General features: G+C 37.1%; 1 protein-coding gene across 3 annotated transcripts in view; it reads left to right on the forward strand.

Annotated features, from left to right (window-relative positions):
• The window catches only part of LOC110383555 (polyhomeotic-like protein 3), a 238,038-nt gene that overhangs the window by 177,039 nt on the left and 40,906 nt on the right, over positions 1-20,093 (forward strand). For all 3 annotated transcript variants that reach the window (XM_049838337.2, XM_049838341.2, XM_049838340.2), the window contains 3 exons: positions 15,505-15,649; positions 16,634-16,792; positions 18,832-18,994. In XM_049838337.2, the coding sequence (XP_049694294.2) occupies positions 15,505-15,649; positions 16,634-16,792; positions 18,832-18,994 (467 nt within the window). The remainder of the gene's footprint in view (positions 1-15,504; positions 15,650-16,633; positions 16,793-18,831; positions 18,995-20,093) is intronic.

Genomic DNA, 20,093 nt, shown 5'->3' on the forward strand with positions numbered 1-20,093 from the left:
TACCTTAATCTAACAAACAACCATACGAATCCTCAATTTCCCCAACACTTTAAAACTTTAATATTTACACAAAATCGTCATCAGTCAAGGTCAAGTTCAAGGTCACACGGGTCGTGAGACGCGGGTTCGACGCCTGTTGATTCACAGCCGGTCAAAGGTTGGCCACCTCTGACATTTTAACGCGAAACGTCAAGCCAACGCAAACGAGTTGACTGCAGTTAATGCAGAAATTAATTAAAGAAGCTCAACGTTATTGAATTTTATGTTACTGTAAATCTTCATACTTAAACATAAGTAATTTATTTTTATTCAATAATTATGAAGGTAATTGTTCATCAGCATAAAATATTTCAGTTAGGTTAACCACTAAAAATAAATAACCTTCAAAAATGTTAAAGGAATTTGTATTTTTTGTTACTGCATAAAAGATAAAAAAAAACATTACGTTCATACGAATGACCCCTGTAACCTTACCTCATATATTTATGCAAATCGATATATCATTTAGTTTAATGTTTTAAAGATTTGAGCGTTTCCATGTAAATGTTAAACATTTGTTTGTTTAAACAACTCTAATCTGCGTAGATATGGGTTTTTGAATGCTCATCTCAGTTAATAAGCAGTAGGCAACGTTTAAGTACCAAAGAGTATGACCATCTATAATTTATTATTACCTCTTTGACCTTCTGATGTTCTCACAGTTTTACTCACGCAGGTCGTTCGAAGTTCAAAAGTTCATTTGCTATAAAAAACTGTTTACGCGATTCTCGATTTCTGTTCGGTTCTCTTTTTAAATTTTAATCGTGGCTACAAAAAGTTTCGTTTACTTTTTTTATTACTGGCTGAAAGAAAGCTGGATCTAATTATTTTCTATTGTTCTAAAATTGAATCCCACCAAAAACATTAAATGTAAAAAAAGCCAATCCTCTACGCAATTCCTCCACCGTAAAAAGTTTTGAGATCGCATAGAAGCCAAGTCCTGTTCAACTTTATTTGTAATAATAAATCAATATTTTGTGACTTTAAATAGTTTTGTTCACATTACATATCTTGGAGAGGTGAAAGTCAATCATGAAGTTTAATATCAGAGAATTAAATACTTTTAGTTTTTTCAATTGTTACTAAATGACCGACAGTCAGTATCATCCAAAATCATGAACTGCACATTTACTATGGCGCATGTTTGGTCCATGGTGATCTCAAATTCCAATCAGTCCAATCGTAAAATCATGTCCATATAGAATGTATAAATTCAATGGTATTTACACATTATTTCAGGGAGCGACTATTAACTTGTGCTCATGGCCAAGACAATATTATTGTAATGTGAACAAAACTATTGATATAGTCACAAAATATTGATTTATTATTACAAATAAAGTTGAACAGGACTTGGCTTCTATGCGATCTCAAAACTTTTTACGGTGGAGGAATTGCGTAGAGGATTGGCTTTTTTTACATTTAATGTTTTTGGTGGGATCTAATTTATTTTTTGTAGGTCTCCTTCTTCTCTAAGTATATAACAAATTAAATTAACTTACATGCAACTAACTAAATATATAACAAACTAAATATGTAGACCTAAACTAGCACGTAAACAACATTTTTTTAAATAAATTAAACAATTTCGAAATTGTCGAATTTTTTAATCGAATATCTTTTAGAATAAAAGAGATTTATTTCAGAGGTAGATGGCGCTATCACATGAAATTGTTTTTTTTTAACTAAAAACCGTAGCGCGATTTAGACCAGGACAACGCCATCTATCGAGCGAGCATGCAGTATTTATCGCACTGCATTAATATGAAAGATTTTATCATTATTCATTTTATTTTAACCTAGCTTTTTTATTCATATGTATGTATATTTAATACATAATAACAATATACCACACTACGTAACAATAAAACAAATAGTAACATTTTGTACATAAATAAATAACAAAGTTATCAATGCAGTCAAAATTCATACACAATGTTCTTGAAAAACCGCAAATATAAATTTGTTTCCTATTTTTTTATTAAGTTTTAAGGTTTTTATAATTTTCCCTTTATATGTAGCTAATAACCTATCTTGGTGCCAAATTTGAAGGTTCTAAGTTTGCTAGAAGTACCTTAGACTTTTGATGATCGGTCAGTGAGTGAGTCAGTGACAAAATGGTGTAACTTTGATCGCTCATAACTCGTAAACTATTTATTCAAATTTCTTGTAATTTTGGGACTGAGCTTGTTCTAATACTTACTCTTGGTCATCGAAAACCTAAACTCCTAGCTTTGTTCACATGGAAGATACAGGGGGCTGAAAAAGCCGCGAAACGCTTCGAGAAAAGATGGTACGGCCGTGCCCGCTTTGCTCGAGTCTTGGCTGGGGCACTGCCGTGCCCTCAGATAAACCAATAAGGAAAATGAAAACAAAGAATTTAATGCCGGAGATAAAAACAGTGTTCGATTATTTTTATACTTGTGTTCGGATAGATTTGATGGCTTTGCAATATCTGGGTAATTTAGCAGTAGCTTTTTAGGTTACTACGAATTCGGTAGTAGAAAGATCTAGGCCGCTTTAAATTAATAATATTGATTAGAAAATCTTTTTTTACATTTTAGAATACTCTACACTAGTTTTTGCTGACTAAGATAGCTAGTTTAAAATGTTGAAAAGAAAGTAAACTTAACCCGTCAATTTCTACGTAGCGGACAATATATGGCCGTTCAGAAGCCTTACGCTTACCGCATCACATTTGTCACGTCCGCTAGGCGGCGGCATTGTCGGTACAGTGGCGCAAAAAAGCCTTTTTTCTCCACTGTACGTTATAACACCATATTAGGATTCAATGTGCATCCAAAACATTCTTAATCCTTAAGAAAAAAAGAAAAAAGAATAAGAAGTACCGACGGATCTCGAAAACGTTCGAATTTTAAACATTGCTAAGGCTGTTTGCACACTGCGGCGCAAAATGAATGAACAAAGGAGGTGCTTCAACGCTTTATCGTGATATCTTCGAGTGTGTCAATGGGTTTATACCCAACGGTATGACCAGCAGTTGTCGGAATACGGCGTGTAGTCCAGGTCGCTGGTTCGAATGCAAATACGGGTTAATTGCAGATTCACAACGACCCCGCCTTTAGAAAACTGAGGCCTGACTGGAATTTTAACTCGCTATTCAAACTTTTTGTTGTGTTTAAAAGTTTTTTTTTTATAGTGATGCGCTTGAGTTGTAGATAGATGTTTGCAGTTGTGTGCAATGATATTACTTTTGTTTTTAAATCAACTTATTACAACCTAATTTTATATTTTTAGTAGTGTTTTCTTGTCATACCACCAATAAGAAACTTAATCAAATAAACTCCATTTCTTCAAAACATATTTCGAAATACTCCAAAAAGTACTCACTCCGAAAACGCATTCCCGTTCAAAGTCCGGTTTATACTCGAAATTGAAGCGTAACCCTTAACAAGCTACCACACAGGTGCTCTCTCGTCCGGTTGAGAGGTTGGCCCTCCAACCTGTAGGCAAATGTTTTCCTTTGGCCACAAACGTTTGACCACACGTCAAGGGCACTCCTTATTAAAGGGCTAGTGGTGGGACGTGACTCTAATATTGTCGACGAGCTTCAAGTGTCAAAAATTCAAAAGTTTGTGTTTAGAATTTATTTTTTGTAAAGTTTCGTAATCTGTTCACATGTTATGATACTTTCACATATTTATGCATGCTTCTGTGTGAAGAATAATTTCAGTTGGCAAGATATTAACCAAATCACATGTAACTAAACAATGAAACAGTAACCTATAGTTAACATATACATAGTTTGCATTGCCAGCCGAAGCTATGGTCAATGAACAGTTTCATTAATTGAAAATAAATAATAACCCAAAAAAATATACCAAAATATCCAATTCAATCTGAAAGAAGAATCAATTTCCCAATCAAAAAAGTAATATAAGTTCTGTAATCTTATCGATAAATTGAACTAATCGACTAAGCACATCACTATAGAGCGGTTCCTCGGAATCTTAACGACGAACAGTTTAGCGCTAAGCAGGTGACGTATCTGTCAATGTTTGTGTAAGTATGTAACATTCGTTTGTGTACCCCACGCTTTGGATGCCATCTTAGGTACCCACATACCTCCTTGCTTTGTTTTCGGAGCGGTTAAAAGAGGTATAATGTTTGTTCAAAGCAAATGTTTTGAAACAATGGTAGCTTTTGAATGAAGTAATTTATGATAGTCCAGTGGTCCAGTTTTGTAATTATTGTGTTGTTGTAATTTCTGCACGTGCGCTATTGGACGATAATCGTTATCATTTTAAGATTGGTTTTGTTAATCTCTCATTGTATCCAAATTAAACATTCCCAGGTAGGGTTACATTTACTTGTATTAAAACAACAACCACATAATAAAATACCAACTCACAAACTTCGACTTAATAAATTATTGAATTTATAATTCTTGCAAATGCAAAATACTCTTCCATCAAAGGTAGATCACTTATTGGCCTTAAGGGCCTAACCCTTATAACTTTTAATCAACACAAATCAAACAAAAATAATTAAAATGTTACCTTGTTTGTACCACGTACCACCTCCACTCCATACCTGCATTGTACCATAACTTACCATTGCAATGTACAAACTTACAAAGTTAGGCTTGTTGTACACAAACAAAAGCATTCGTGCAACGTTATGCCGCTTGCCTTACAAGGCCGCTACCTGCGTCTGCGCAGGTGGTTGATTGGCTATCACAAATACTAGTGCGTAATAATAATTTAGCTAGTTCATTTTGGTTGATATTGTACGAAAATTGTCATAGAACTGAAATTATGGCAGCGTTGGTGTAGGATTTAAGCTTTCGAACAAACACAGTTACTCAACCATTTATTTGTACAAAAAATAATCGAAAAAATAATCTTCTTCTATCTTCTCTTCAATGATCTTTACTACTAATTACGGTCTTTCTATACTTCCCTAGCAGCAACCTATTGTTACTACTTTTAGTAGTTTATGTAGTTTCTCGTGCGTTTTCCGTGCTCTCCATGCGTCTTAAATGCGCTCAATGGTCATATTTCCCTGTAGTTCACAAAAGTGCTCTCTAAGTACAAGGTATTTAACCAAAAACATCACCAATATCTCTCTCTATTGGAACCGTTCCACAAGGTCGTCACTCAGTCAACCCGGCACTACCGACGCAGGTGGGTGATTGGCAAACACAAACAGTACTGTTTGTACACCGGACCGCCCTCGGCTGGGCAAACAACAGGTGAGATGGGATAGCTCGGCGTGTAGGCAATGGATGGGTACTGATTAGGCAATATTGCTCTAGTGATGCGTGAGCGTTTTAGGGTTATTGATGAAGTGGTGCGCACTTGAAATTTTTAAGAAGGTGGCAATATTTACTGGAAATTTCAGGAAATAATACGTCAATTTTGTATTTTTTATTTTTGAATATTTTAAAATCTATACTAACCGTTTTCCCGTGGTTTCACTCGCGTCCAGTGAGAACTACTAACCATATCGAGATAAAATATGTGTAGCTTTCCTACAGTGGCAAGATTTTAAAAATCGGTTCAGTAGTTTCGGAGCCTCTAGGGTGCAAACGAAGAACCAAAAAAATATTTTCTATTTATTATGTTCTAGTACCTACGGAATCTTAAAAAGCCTATAAATCTTATCCTAAACATTTATATCTTACTTATACTCCAAGGTGCAGAAGTAATTATTGTAATGTAGTAGAAAGCTTTATTATTGTGAAATGCTTTGTTTAGACTACATCCGAATGTAGGTGACCCCTCAGGCAGAAAATCATAAAAATTAAATCAATGTATAGTCGTAAAGTTTGATGTAACATTCTTTAATTTATGTGCCTATGTTTGGCAGTGAGGTGCGAATTCATAGGCTCATGTGATTGATTGATTGATAGCAGTTGATTAAAACGATATTGATGAAACCATCCACAGATAGCGCAGGCAATAAATTTAACATATTGCTACATAATAACTTCTTTAAGACGCAGTTTATTAAAAACATTTCAATTTTGTTTTATATTTGATACAAATTAACATGTTCTCGATAAAAAATCGATAGAAAGGCCCATCTCTATTTTTTTAGCTTGATTGAGAAATTTTGCAAATTCGATCGGGTTACTTTTTAACATATTTATTATTAATGGACTGCTACATATGTTTTTACTTTCCAATCTCAGCGTAATTTGAACTCGAATCGAGTTAATTTATCACTCTATTTTGGATATTACACTCCATTAAAAAATAATATTTAGATAAATGTATTTTTATGGAATAATTTTAATAACAATCTTTAATCACAGATCAAAATATAGCATTAAAGGTTAAAAAGTCATACTATATCATCAATCAGTCTTTAAAATGTAAAAATGAGTAGATTTTGAAATACCATTCTGCTGTAAGGAGTAAGTATGTAACAATGTTGTTGAGTTGTTGCAGCCTTTTTTTTTATCGTCCCACTGCTGGGCACAGGCCTCCTCTCACAAGGAGAAGGATTGAGCATTAATCACCACGCTTGCTCAATGCGGGTTGGTGATTTCAGACTATAGTCCAGGTTTCCTCAAGATGTTTTCCTTCACCTTTTTATCAGCCATTGGTGTCTAAGATATACTTAGAAAGTACATACAAACTTAGAAAAGTTGCATTGGTACTTGCCTGACCTGGATTCGAACCCGCGCCCTCATACTCGAGAGGTTGGTTCTTTGCCCACTAGGCCACCACGACATATGTAACAATATTATATGTAAAAAAATATTTGCTCTCAATCCTACAAAATAAACTAAATATGTGAAGTTACGTACATACACGTAATCTATGATCAAATATCAGGTTTGTAGGATGTTGTTATTACCAGAAGGACGTAAGCACATAATTACTTGACGTCAGAATTAAAGCATTGCTGATAAACAAATATAATCGTTCATAGCACAATATTTGTGGTACAGGTAAAATTAATTAAATCTGAGACACAAGCTTAATTGAGGAACTTCAGACTATGTATTTATAGATTTGTTTTACTTAATCACCAACGTAAGAAAACGGTTGTCCTAAAAATTATAGTTTGTCGGATTGGTACACGCCATAACCCATCTATAGATCATTTTTCCCAAGTGCTGCTTAACCTTACAAAATTTAAGTTTCCTTTCTCAAAAAAATATGCTTATTCCCCGCTGTATCCGAAGATCATTCAACTTATATATAATGATAAGTATCATTAACTTATTAGTTTTTCTTCAATAACCAAAATGTAACAACAACCAATATCCTAAGTAATAACTCATTCAACTGAATACGCCACCTTATAAATACAAGTATGCACATTGAAAAATATGATATCTTCTTTCATAAACCCTCGTTATCACACAAACACGACCAAAGTCCAATAGTCCAAACACAGTTAGTTATTCTCTTAAGCCACTTGATTTCCTCGAAGCGCGGTTCACCGCACACAGACTCTTGACTGGTGCTCAGTCAACAGTCATTGTGGTGCCGTCTGTTTGTACAACGCTAAACGTCTTCAATGTACGCGCTGGTACTAGGAAAACATGATTATTGAGGCAATCTTTTAGACGGGTGTAAGATATCATAAATCGAAGATTATTGAAAGGTAAGAAAGGAAGGTATTAAAAAGTCCAAGACTAAGAGTAGATTGGAGTAGATGTGGTGCATGTATCAATCTATCATATTCGCAGCAAACAGACTTTATGCAGCGGGCTTTTATTTTACTCGCTGCATAACAACAAATCTTAGGTTTCAAATATGAACTGACTATAGATTTGAGAATTAATCACAGTATATTACCCCTCCAAGCAGTTCCATAACAAAATATAGTTTTTCATCATCATAACTTCAAGCTTCGTTATTAACCGCCTCTAAATACCGCATCTGAGCAATAAAAAAGTACCGCACGCGATAATGACGCGGTACCGAGCACATATTTGCGAACGGTACCGATCACTTAGTCTGTTTGGTGCCGAGCCGTCATTCGTGTCAGGTGCTGCCAACGGTACCTTGTTTGACGACGCTGCTGACCCTACCCGCTGCCGTAAAACACGCGCTCCAAGCCTACTTACTTATAGTTTACATAAACCTATAAATTGTTGAACTAATGTTCGGATAGTAACGCTGTTTAAGTTTAGCGGCCCTTAACTTGTGCCGTCAATGAATTTTAAGCTGTTAAATATACGCAAGACTTACCTTAGCCTTAAAGCGGCTCAGACTTCAAATGTTCTTCGCTACACATGACCAGTAATAGTCCGCAATATAATACATATAGAAATCTGAACACAAGTATACTAAATACCTGCGTGAACTGAAAGCGATTTCTAACTTTACCAACAACATAATATTAAAAAAGAAAAAGCTACAAAACAGTGGAAATAGGTATAACAATGATATACCTACCTACAGTTTTTTTTGAAAAACAATCTTTATTTTACTCTTGACAAAGTATTAGAATAAAAAAAATATTTCTTTGTCAATTTGCTCCTCGCTGTCGTTCATCACTTGGACCACACACCGCCTCTAAGGTGTCAAGTCAAACGCTTAACCGGTAACAATGTAGTGTTACACGGTGCATTACCATCAGTTATTCTGAACCAAAGGTTAATTGCACCTTGTTCTACTGTTATTGGTTAACCTGGCTGTTACTCAATTGTTTGTAGTTGATTTTTATTTTGTTTTATTTACTTATGGTACCGGTGGCTACTTATAATTTGTCTCAAAACTTCAGGACTATTAGAACACATCTCGTAGCTAAACAACTAAGCTACTATGAGTATACATTTATTTATATCTAGTAGGTATATGTTTTCTCCGACAAGCAGTTAAAGATAAAATCATATTTAAAGATTTACGTAAATAGGAGTAAGTGTACCTACATTTATTTATTAAATAAAAAACTTTGAGTAAGTAAATAAATAAAGAATTTAAACATAGATTAATTTCAAATATTAAAATCGAAATCAAACTTGGGTATCTGCCCTCACTAAGAACCATTCCATGTCAACCATATCAATACCCATTTTAACATGCCAAGTATTTGTATAATCAGTTGACATGTGCACAGTACAGCTGACCACTGGTGACCACTACAGGCCACAACAGGCCACACAAGGCTGTACTCTAACGGAGCATTTCCTCTCATTATAGAGCCTCACTTCGGCGCCGGAAACCACCGTTCATTGGTCGCCATCGTAAATACCGATCACTTCCTGCAAATTTCAACATTTAACTATAATTTTTTTGATAAATATTTTCGATACTCTGTTTGACTTTATGATTATGAGAATCGAGTTTGGATGTCGATTTGGATATTTGTTGTTATCTGTGTGAGAACTTCTGCTTTCTTTTTTAATTAATGATATATTATCCTAATCTATAAAAAAATCTCTTTTTGATATAAAAAGACACAAAATCAGAGCAACTAAAGATAAATCAAACACCAAAACTTACTTAGACAATATAGATATTTTTACACCTTTATCTGATTCCAAAACCCGATTAGAACAAGTTTCTATTGTTATAGACAAATACAACGTATTATGGATCAACATTCTGATCTAATATATTTAACCCACGGAACTCCCACCTTGACATCAAGTCCGAAATTTAAAAAATATGACCCGGATCTGTCCATATATTGTCGTTCCTTATTCAACGTATGTGGTCTATAATCTCTTTATAAATATCATGTTATCATTACACTAGAATATCTGTATATCATTCTTTAACAAAATCTCTGTCGCCTACGCAGTCGCTTCTTTTCATTCAAAAACGTCAATTTATTATAATTTTCTCATAACGTTATACGTTATGGTAGCTTCCTTGCGTGCTCAATGGAAGTTAATATTATTATTTAGATGGTCAACAATAGACTTTTTAAATGGTATATCACTATTACTTAATAAGGCCGTAACATTTATTAAGTAATGTGAGAGAGGAAGATAAGTCACCATTAATACAACTTTATTTATGTTTCCTTTGCTTACAAAACTAAATGGTGTTGGTTACATAAATCTTGATGTCCTAAATCAACGTCGAGACAGAATCGCAATATCCCACGTTTTATAAAATATTTTTTAACCGACATTTCTATTCCCAATCTCATCTTGTTTATTACATCCTAAGCAAACAGCGATAAATTAACAGTAAAAGTCACGGGAACGCATTAAGCTACACTTTTTCCCACATAAAGCAGTCACGATACTTTCTTCTTGACCTCCCAAAAGTCTCCCGGGTCAATACCTCACAGATTACATGCAAATCTCCATGTTTGCCAGAATTAATAATGACATTAACATTATCATAATTGCTATCAAAATAACACCTGTCCAAAATATTATGTTGCCGAGTAAGGAAGGGGACAGATGACCTGACGGGCTTATTTCGGTGAAATTCGCGTGAGAAGGAGGCGCCACTTGATTCAAATCTGTTGCACCTGCGTGCTCTTTTACAAGCAATTGAAATGAATTATTATCATTAAAAGTGATGTATTTCTTAGTTTGCCATAATAATCACACGATCCATATTATGGCGTTGCTGAAAGACAAGAAAAATATAGCAATGAGGGCTTTGCACTTTTCGGAAACTTTTAATATTCTGAAATAACGTAAAGTAAAAATCACAATTCAATTTGCAAAATTATACATTAATTTCTAAATCTCAGCTTAATAAGAGTGAAACTATAAACTAGCGTAGGTACAAGGTGTTATTAATAACACCTAAACAGTGACAACTGGCGAACAGTTCTCACAATGAATCATTTGTGATTTATAGACAACTCCTGATGTGACAAGCTTGCATAATTACTGCGACATTTCAAATTATGTTTGTCACAGTAATTAAAGAGGAAAAGTTTTATTAGCGCATTTGATACGCCTTTTTAAGGTGGCAATCCTTTCTCTTGACTTTGATGACTATTTTGGGATGAAATTGGATTTTGTTGAACTTGTCTATAACAACAGCCCAAATTCTGTGGAAAAAAAATCTTCAGACTTATGCTTTGTAAATAAGAAAAGTTGAGGAGAAAAAGCGTGTTAGGATATAAATTGCAAAACTCAGCATTAAACGATGCAAACTCACGTAAAAACCTCAACGTTTTTTATCAAAATCAGCGAAGAATTTGGAAAACCTGTGCCACACATTTCTTGCTATCAGCTGTGACACTTCACACCTCAATGCTCATTAATTTCGTAGATCGCAGAGATCGGGACGAAAGTATCCGAGTTTCGCGCACTGCGGCCCGCGATCAAAGACGCCGCGAGATTCTATCGGAATGTCGAGATGCCTCGGCCACTGAGCTTTTGACACCTCCCGGAGATCCGTGCTAGTGCCCGAATAAATATGAGAAAGAGATAAACTTTACGCCCTTGAAGTGCCGCGGACAGTGTCACAATATGTGCTTTATCTAGGTGTTTGGCGATACATATGTACATATTTAACGCGTCTGTCTATTCTGCTAATACTTACTCCAGCTTGATTTTTCAAAGTCATTCCAACTTTTAATTCTTTGAAGAATTTCGTGATTTTTAAAACTTAATTGAATAGGTTTCTAGACTTTGAACCCGCGACCCGAGTTCACGCTTGAGGCGTTTTTTATTTGTTCTATTGTGGTGGAGTGCCGCCAACCGGATTGTCTATACATAACTACGGTGCGGTACTAATTGCTAGTAAGCTTTATTAACGCATGCAAAGTTTGCTAACTTAATGTTTCGCTTGTCTGATTATAATCGGGGAATATTCAATTTGTTGATATAAAGATAGACGCCAGCTATTTTCTTGGGAAACAACGCTTTGTGAATCGAAGTTGTAACACTGAAAATTTCCACGAGTAAGCAGGCTTAACGCAACGTCTTATGATAATTGTATAATATTTCACTGCCTTCTAATTAACTTTTCCATACACTGATTTGATGAAATCTATTGTTAATTTCAGCGTACAGTCCTGCGATTCTATAAAATTCGATCAACAACTCGCATTTCACTTCGATTCCTAATGTCATTTCATACTTTAGGGGAGGTAGGGGAGGGATGGGCACTTTTTCACATTTATTGCATAAAAAATTCAGATTTTACAGATAATCAACTTTTATTGTCATTTCTTATGTTTGGCTAGATAAAATCAAAGAGCTATCCTAAAAATTACAATCAGTTTCAACATTACGAGATATTTAAACGGTTTCAATAAAACCGTCGACACGTCAAAATTTTGTTTAGTCTGACATGCTTTAGTTGGTACTTACGTAGTGTTTAAAGTTACTTTTTGCTTTTTATAGGGTTTATCGTTTATAACATTTTGTCATAATAATTGCGTACTTTTTTGGGTCGGGGGTTTTTTTAAATTTATAATTTTATTTTATTTCATGGTTTTTTAAAGGAGCTCCTTAATTTTTCCTTCTTTTTATGATGGGTTCGCTATATGCGATCTCAGCCAAAGGAAGCTGTTTAACAATCCTCATGACAAACTGGCTCTGGGAGAATTGCACAGATTGAGAAACAATAAAGATGGACCTTTGTTGATCCAGGGTTATATATCATTCTAGGGTTTCATCCGCCACATCCCATTTCCAGCATTAGGTTTTCGTCAATTAGAAACATGAAGAAAACTAGTCAAGACAAATTAAACGAGCCCAAACTCGATGGGTTTACTAAAAGGCAGTTCAGGTTCAGTTACGTCTCCTATCTTCGTGTCCTAACAGCAGACCAGCTCAGTGGTTCCAGAAGACATTAGTATTTCAAATTTTAGATCCCACATATGCTTGCAAGTAAACTGAGCGTGTAACATTCCTATCACACCTAACAAACGAGCTGATGACCTTGAAGACCTGAACCGATTTCCACCAAACATAGCTAAGAACACTCCCGAATGACATTCCTTTTAAACAAAAAAAAACCGCATTACAATCGGATCATCCGTTTGGGAGCTACGATGCCACATACACACACACACACAGACACGTCAAACTTATAACACCCCGTCGTTTTTGCGTCGGGGGTTAAAAAGAATGGTTTGCGACAGGAAATTCTTAAAGATTTAATATAACGAGCAATACAAGAGGTATCAAAAGGTTAAAAAATAAAATTAACAGCTGATAAATATGGAGTCCCTAGATCAAGTTGGCAACGGTACCTGAAACAAGATTCTATAAAGGATTTTTAGCGCAGATTTATAACCTCACAAATTTTCACTGAAGAAGAAGAACAAAAAGGACGATGGGCGTTTTGGTACCCTGTCCAACAGTGTTGATTCTAGTACCATTGCGTAGGTCTTGGCAAGGCAAAAAATGTTTACTATGACGACTAGTCCCAAATCCTTGTCCATTTCGCGTGACATCGACTAATAGAATGTGTAATGTTCATAAATCATCAACGTAGATGTAGTTCTTAAATCTAACTGTATTGAATAAAAACTGGTAAAGTAACAAAAAAGCAGGAATTCGGCCTTCTTAAAATGTTTACCTGCCCACTGCTTTCAAAAAGACTGTGCAAACCTTTGCAGTTCACGCAGAACTAGCTTATGTATTTGATGAAAGTCTTTCAGTATTTACAATCAATTAAGGTTCAAAAGTCAGGAGACGATGTTAACATAGTACATATAACGACTCAATCTTGCTCCTCAAGAGGTACTGAGATAATGATGAATTTCTTCTTAAAAAAAGATGAATAGAAATGTTTTGAACTTTTGGCAAATCAGATGACGATTGTGTTTCCGTAGTCTGACTCCATAGAATATTGCAAACTTTAGATTATAATAGAGTGTACCTGAAACAATGTAAGATGTCTATTAACTGAGTTTAAAATTATTACACTGACGACATATGCCTCTTAATGAATTTGCATATATGGATGACATACTTGTTTCTATGTCGATTCAATTTTTATCGTTATTCGGATCGGACAGCTAATTGAGGCAGGCCCCATAGTTTTTATTATTATTCACGCAAATACCTTTCCAATGATATATCATACTTTACTGTTGGAGCGGGTACCAAATCTCATACAAAGTGCCCATTGTCCTTTACAAATTATACATTACATGGTATGTCCAAGCCTCCCTACCATAGGGAGCATTGGACACTTTTGACTTAGTTTATAAAAAAAATCGGTAAAAAAACTTAACTAAAACGGTTTTATCTTATGTGCACTGAAAACTAGAAAATAAAAAATAGTTACTTACCTGTCAACCTACGGTGGTCCCGGTCATATTAGACTAAAATAAAAACGTGGGGCCCATAAACTATTGCTGTAGTACCTCTTCTAGAGGTATAATAGGTGTGGATTGCATCGACTTACTATAATCGTAACTGGAGATTTTGACAATCAATCATTAATAATAGAAAATACACATACCTTTCATTAGTTTTCTCTTTATAACGATCCGAAACAGCAACAAAATATTTAAGTACTTTTACGAGTGTTTGTTCTTGACAACTCACAGAAATGACAGAAAGTCTATGGATGAACACCGTTACCAGTCGGTAACGTAAACTACCCAATAAAAAAAAACTATGATCAAATCAGAATAAAAGGACCCCCCTTTTATTCTGATTTCATCATGTCTCCCAACTGCCCATCTCTCCCCTACCTCCCCTATAGATAGACAGATTTTGGCAGATCTGTCAAAATCTCGACTTTAATTTAGTTCAACTTGTCAACACGCTCGATAGTGAAGCGCTAGTGTAGTTTGACAATGTCAATCACGAAACTTTAAGGTAGAATTCCGTGGGTCGCGATTGTCGCAGCCGCGCGCGACAATAGTCAACCTATGAAAATGTATGGCACCGCTGCCGAGGGCCGCGACAGTCGCGCGCGGACGACGAATTTCGTGAGCCGCTCGCGGCCGTACGCTTCTCAACATGGTCTAGCGCTTAATAACATCTATAGAATTTTAGTAAAACCAGAATTAAATTGTTGACAATGCCGCGAGCAGCTTACGAAATTCGTCGGCCGCGCGCGACTGTCACGGGCCTCGGCAACGGTGCCATACATTTTCATAGGTTGACTATTGTCGCGTCCACGGAATTCCACCTTTAGATCGAAGTCGAAGTGAGAGTGATGTCGAAGTGAGTTGTGATATTTTATAGAATCGACATGCAGTTCCATAAAGATCGTGTGTCCAGTTATGTTGGATTTACCTTTCTTCTTTGTTATTTTATATTTTTAGAGTCCTGGTTTGAAATCGGCACGGGTATTTAGGACTACAAATACACAAATATTTTCAGTTTGACATAAATGCTTTTCTTTACATCACTACACAGTACAAAAAAGTCGCTTTTTCTGTCCCTATGCATGTATGTAAAAAAATCGCATGATAATCTAAACGTACAAAGGGACGTTTAGATTATCATGCGATTTTTTTAATACATATGTACAGTGATTTACCATTAAATAGCGGGGAAATACTGTTATCCCGTGCAGCCGGGGTGGGTCGTTAGTTTTTTATAAGTTATAGTTTCAATATTAACGTGTTATTTTCCTTGTCTCACAGGTGAAGGCGGCGGCGGCGGGGGCGCGCGGCGGTGCGCGCGCGACGCGGCGTCGCCCGCGCACGCACCGCCGCCCACGCCGACCCCAGCGCCGCACGCGCCCGTCAAGAGCGAGCGCCTCAGCCCGCACGACTCCAACGCTTCTAGGTAAGAGTGTAGGAAGATAGGGTTGGTTGTAACAAGGGGTCGGTTGTATCAGCTTATGGTTACGCACCGCCGCCCACGCCGACCCCAGTGCCGCACGCGCCCGTCAAGAGCGAGCGTCTCAGCCCGCACGACTCCAACGCTTCCAGGTAAGAGTGTAAGAAGACAGGGTTGGTTGTAACAAGGGACGGTTGTATCAGCTTATGATTTCTCACCGCCGCCCACGCCGACCCCAGTGCCGCACGCGCCCGTCAAGAGCGAGCGCCTCAGCCCGCACGACTCCAACGCTTCCAGGTAAGAGTGTAAGAAGACAGGGTTGGTTGTAACAAGGGACGGTTGTATCAGCTTATGATTTCTCACCGCCGCCCACGCCGACCCCAGTGCCGCACGCGCCCGTCAAGAGCGAGCGCCTCAGCCCGCACGACTCCAACGCTTCCAGGTAAGAGTGTAGGGAAGAATGGGTTGGTTGTAACAAGGGGTCGGTTGTATCAGCTTATGGTTAAGCACCGCCGCCGACGCCGACCCCAGCGCCGCACGCGCCCGTCAAGAGCGAGCGTCTCAGCCCGCACGACTCCAACGCTTCCAGGTAAGAGTGTAGGAAGGGAGGGTTGGTTGTAATAAGGGTCGGTTGTATCAGCTTATGAGCTCAAGCCGCAATCTGATTGGAAGAAACAGTAGTTATTTTTTATTGACAAAAGAAATGAGTCTAGATGGCTGTACTTGCAAGAAATTCCTTTTTTTCTGATGCAATATCTGTCTGACATACACAACTAGAAGCTGAGCAAAAGGTCTATGATTTTAGAACTAAATCAAGGTGACACCAAGTGCCTACCAAGTCATTTAAACAGCCCAGAAACACGAAAGGCAGACAAAAGAATACATAGTTTACATAGCTTTAAGCCACACAGTCTCACACCCTGTCCGTCTCAAAAATTCCTGATCACCCTCAAAGGTGAACGATTATAAAAATGACCCCTACCTCCCCAGGTCTCGTAGCGTGACCCCATCGACATCGTCCTACCCGGGCACGCCGCCAGAGCGCGGCAGCCCCCACGCGGCGCCACCGGCGTCAGCTCATCCCCCGCGCAACTACTCCGACATCATGCGCTCGCTCGCCGCGAGGTACAACTCGCACAATAATAACGAGTAAGTTTGTTCTTTGATAAGTTTGTTGTTTTTCATACTTTTGATCTTAGAAAATTCGTTTAGTTTTTTTAATATGTAAGGGTGCATCTACACGGTGTAAGTAGCTTGCGCTTGAGGCACATCCGCAGCTTACATGCAGTTTAAAAACGTGCGGGTCCAGCGACTCGCGCATGTATCAAAGCAAAGTACCCACCCGCGTGCTCTTGTCACTGGCGCATGTTAACTTGCTCCAGCTACATGCACTGTGTAGACGCACCCTAAGGATTACCCCTATATGAATATGATGACAAACTTAGCTGGAGACAGAGGTGTACATAAGATAGGAGCTAATTTAGAATGTTAGGTACCTTCTTTGTTTTACGTACTGAATGTTTGAAAACAGAAAATGGTACTGAAAAAACGGACGTTGTTTACGAAAATTGAATTTGTTGATAGACAGAGTCTTAGAAGTCACACAGTGCTAGAATTTTCATGGTTTGAAACTCATAATAATGTGTAACCTAAAATAGACTCAGATAAATTACGATTGCAGTTACCATTTTTGATAATTATGTGTATAATTAAATAGTATTACAAAAACTCTAATTAATAAACGCAACTAACATAAGAGGCAATAAAACAATTAAAACTCCCTAATTATATAGATGACCGTAATTGCAGACGAACAGAAATAAATTAGAGGCATAAACCACTAATGCATTTCAGTTAATGTCGAATTAACTTGATAAAGAAGAACCAAATTACACTGTTCGTCTTAACTGTAACGATTACAACATTAACCTTGCTTCCATTTTAAAATATTCCACCTATATAAACATGTATGAAATTCTTCAGTTAATTCGCTGTCACTATATACTAATCCATTTCCGATTATCGATTCTTCGATTCGATACTCGCGTTCATCAATCATTTTTCACACGGTCGGTGTCACAATAGTATGCGACCCGCGGTTCACCGACCGACGCTAGTGATGCCCAACATCGATTAGCATATTAATCGATTTGAAAACTTACGTTTAGTCGACAAATTTACATGATTCGTGAGAACCGAAGCTCTCCGTGTGAACTTATGTTATATTAATGAATGGTCATCTGCGGTCACTGAACTTTGTCTATTTTAATTACCAAATACGACAACGTGAGCGCCGACGGGCGTATCTATTTGCATTCGTAAAACGGAATTTCTAATCAAGATGACGCTTTGTTTGCATCTTTTACACGAAACAAAGAAAAACATAAAATATACGTGGTTATTTCCTTCGCGCATGATAAATCAAAATGAAATGTTTACATCGTTTTTATATTTATAGTTTTGTCAACTCAATAAAAATATCGCAATCATTTGTCACTTTTCTCTTCGACACAAACGAAGTTGTGGGTGAAAAAACCAAACGTAAATAAAACAGGGTGTTAGGCAGGCAATAAATTCTGTATTTTATTGGGGCCAGGCGACATTAACTCTTAAACAGATACTCATTAATTTTCATTAAATAACATTGGAATTGTTTTGATAGCAAGTTAATTATCTCCAGTTTATTTAATTTATTGACAAAGATCTACTGACTTAAATGTAATATTATTGATTGTCATATTTCATTAAGTTATCATTTTAAAATAATTTTGATTCGTAAAATATTTACAGTTCATTTCAATCAATCAATGGCAATAGTTTGATTGAATACAAATATTAAACAAGGATATATTTTAATTAATTCTTGACAGTGTAAAATTCGTGCAGCTAGGAACAACTTGTAAAACTTGATCATTCACTCTTTTTTTGCTTAGGTCAAACACTGGCGCCCATTTTCACCGACAACATAAATGTCCAATCTCGTTTAAACAACTGTTAACTTCGAAAATTTAACGTGAAAATTCATAACTTGGACCTGAGAACATTAAGTCGATCAACTTGATGTAGGTAGACTATTCTACATTTTCCCTAGTTCGTCATCCTCCAGGTCTCAAAGCCATAAATTTTACCCTCAAATCGTCACAAACAAACACATTACCAATATCCTAACCACACCATCTTCCCCACAGCTACTTCCACCGCATGAATGGCTTCGGCGAGGTGCGCACAGCGGCGCCCGCGCAGGACACAGACGCGCCGCTCGGCGGGCTGTTCACGAAGCTCGCCAGCAAGCAGGGGGGCCCGCCGCGGCTGCCTGCCTTCCCCGTCATGTTAGATATGAGCTCCACTAAGGTAAGAGGATAAATGGTTCTGGAAATTTCTTAAATTAGGATCGGAGGAGGTTGGGTGGTCAAAATGGTCATGTCAGAAAAATGGTGCCATATCCAGGTGAATTTTCATTTCGGTCTCTGCGTATGATAGGTTCACGATTCTTACGCGAGCAACGTTCGTTGCTAGTTTATAGGAATTTCAGTAATTTTATATTTCGTAAAGGAGTTCGAATTTTTGTCAAAACTTGAATGATATAATTTATTTGGAGTCATTTCGTGATGGGTTCCCATATTATATTTGATTTAGAAAACCACTGCAGTTTTCAGTGTTCCCAAATAAACGGAAATCGACCTTTTTATTTAATTCAGGATAATAACAAGCAATTTGTCTACGTTTATAAAAAATGATTTTGATATAATTTTTGGAATCGGCTACCTATTTCCAAACAGGAAGTTTCAAATCATAAACAATTGTAGATGATACGTTACATAAATCCCTATAATTATGTCCAAGCTATTTCTTAAAGCAATTATATTTTAAGAAAAAATACTGTTTCATATTTATTACTTCATAATGCACGTTACTTAAGGCAAGGCCACTGCCCCTATGAAATAATTTACGCTCAGATGAGTTTTCATTTCAAAAGAGAACATTTGTAATTCATATTAATTATATACACAAGTGCTCACTGACCTTCCTGTTTTAATTACACATCATACACCGTTTCATAGTTCACGGCTGTGATTAAAATGTCTCGTAAAATTCATAAGGCGTTATCGCGCGACGCATCTCCATCGAGCGCGCCTCGTTTATGTTAATTCGAACCTCTTTAAAATCATAATGCGCGGTGAGCATCCCGCTTCCTTTCCAGTAATAATGAATGCAATTAAATCTGATAAGGCTCACGACCTTTACACTTCCTTTGCTGTTGCTCAGACATACTAGAGAGTGTTAATTGGCGTCGGTGGCGAGCGTGCGGCGCGCACTCGGCACAATCGGCAGGGTAATGTGTTGCCCCGCCCCCTGCTCGCCAGCGAACCGTCTCGACTCTCCACTGAAAGGAACTGGAGCTGCACTAATTGGCGGCGGCACGCGCCGCGCATGCGCGCCGCTCGCCCCG

Source organism: Helicoverpa armigera, chromosome 8, assembly GCF_030705265.1.
Source record: "Helicoverpa armigera isolate CAAS_96S chromosome 8, ASM3070526v1, whole genome shotgun sequence".
NCBI classification, from domain to species: domain Eukaryota; kingdom Metazoa; phylum Arthropoda; class Insecta; order Lepidoptera; family Noctuidae; genus Helicoverpa; species Helicoverpa armigera.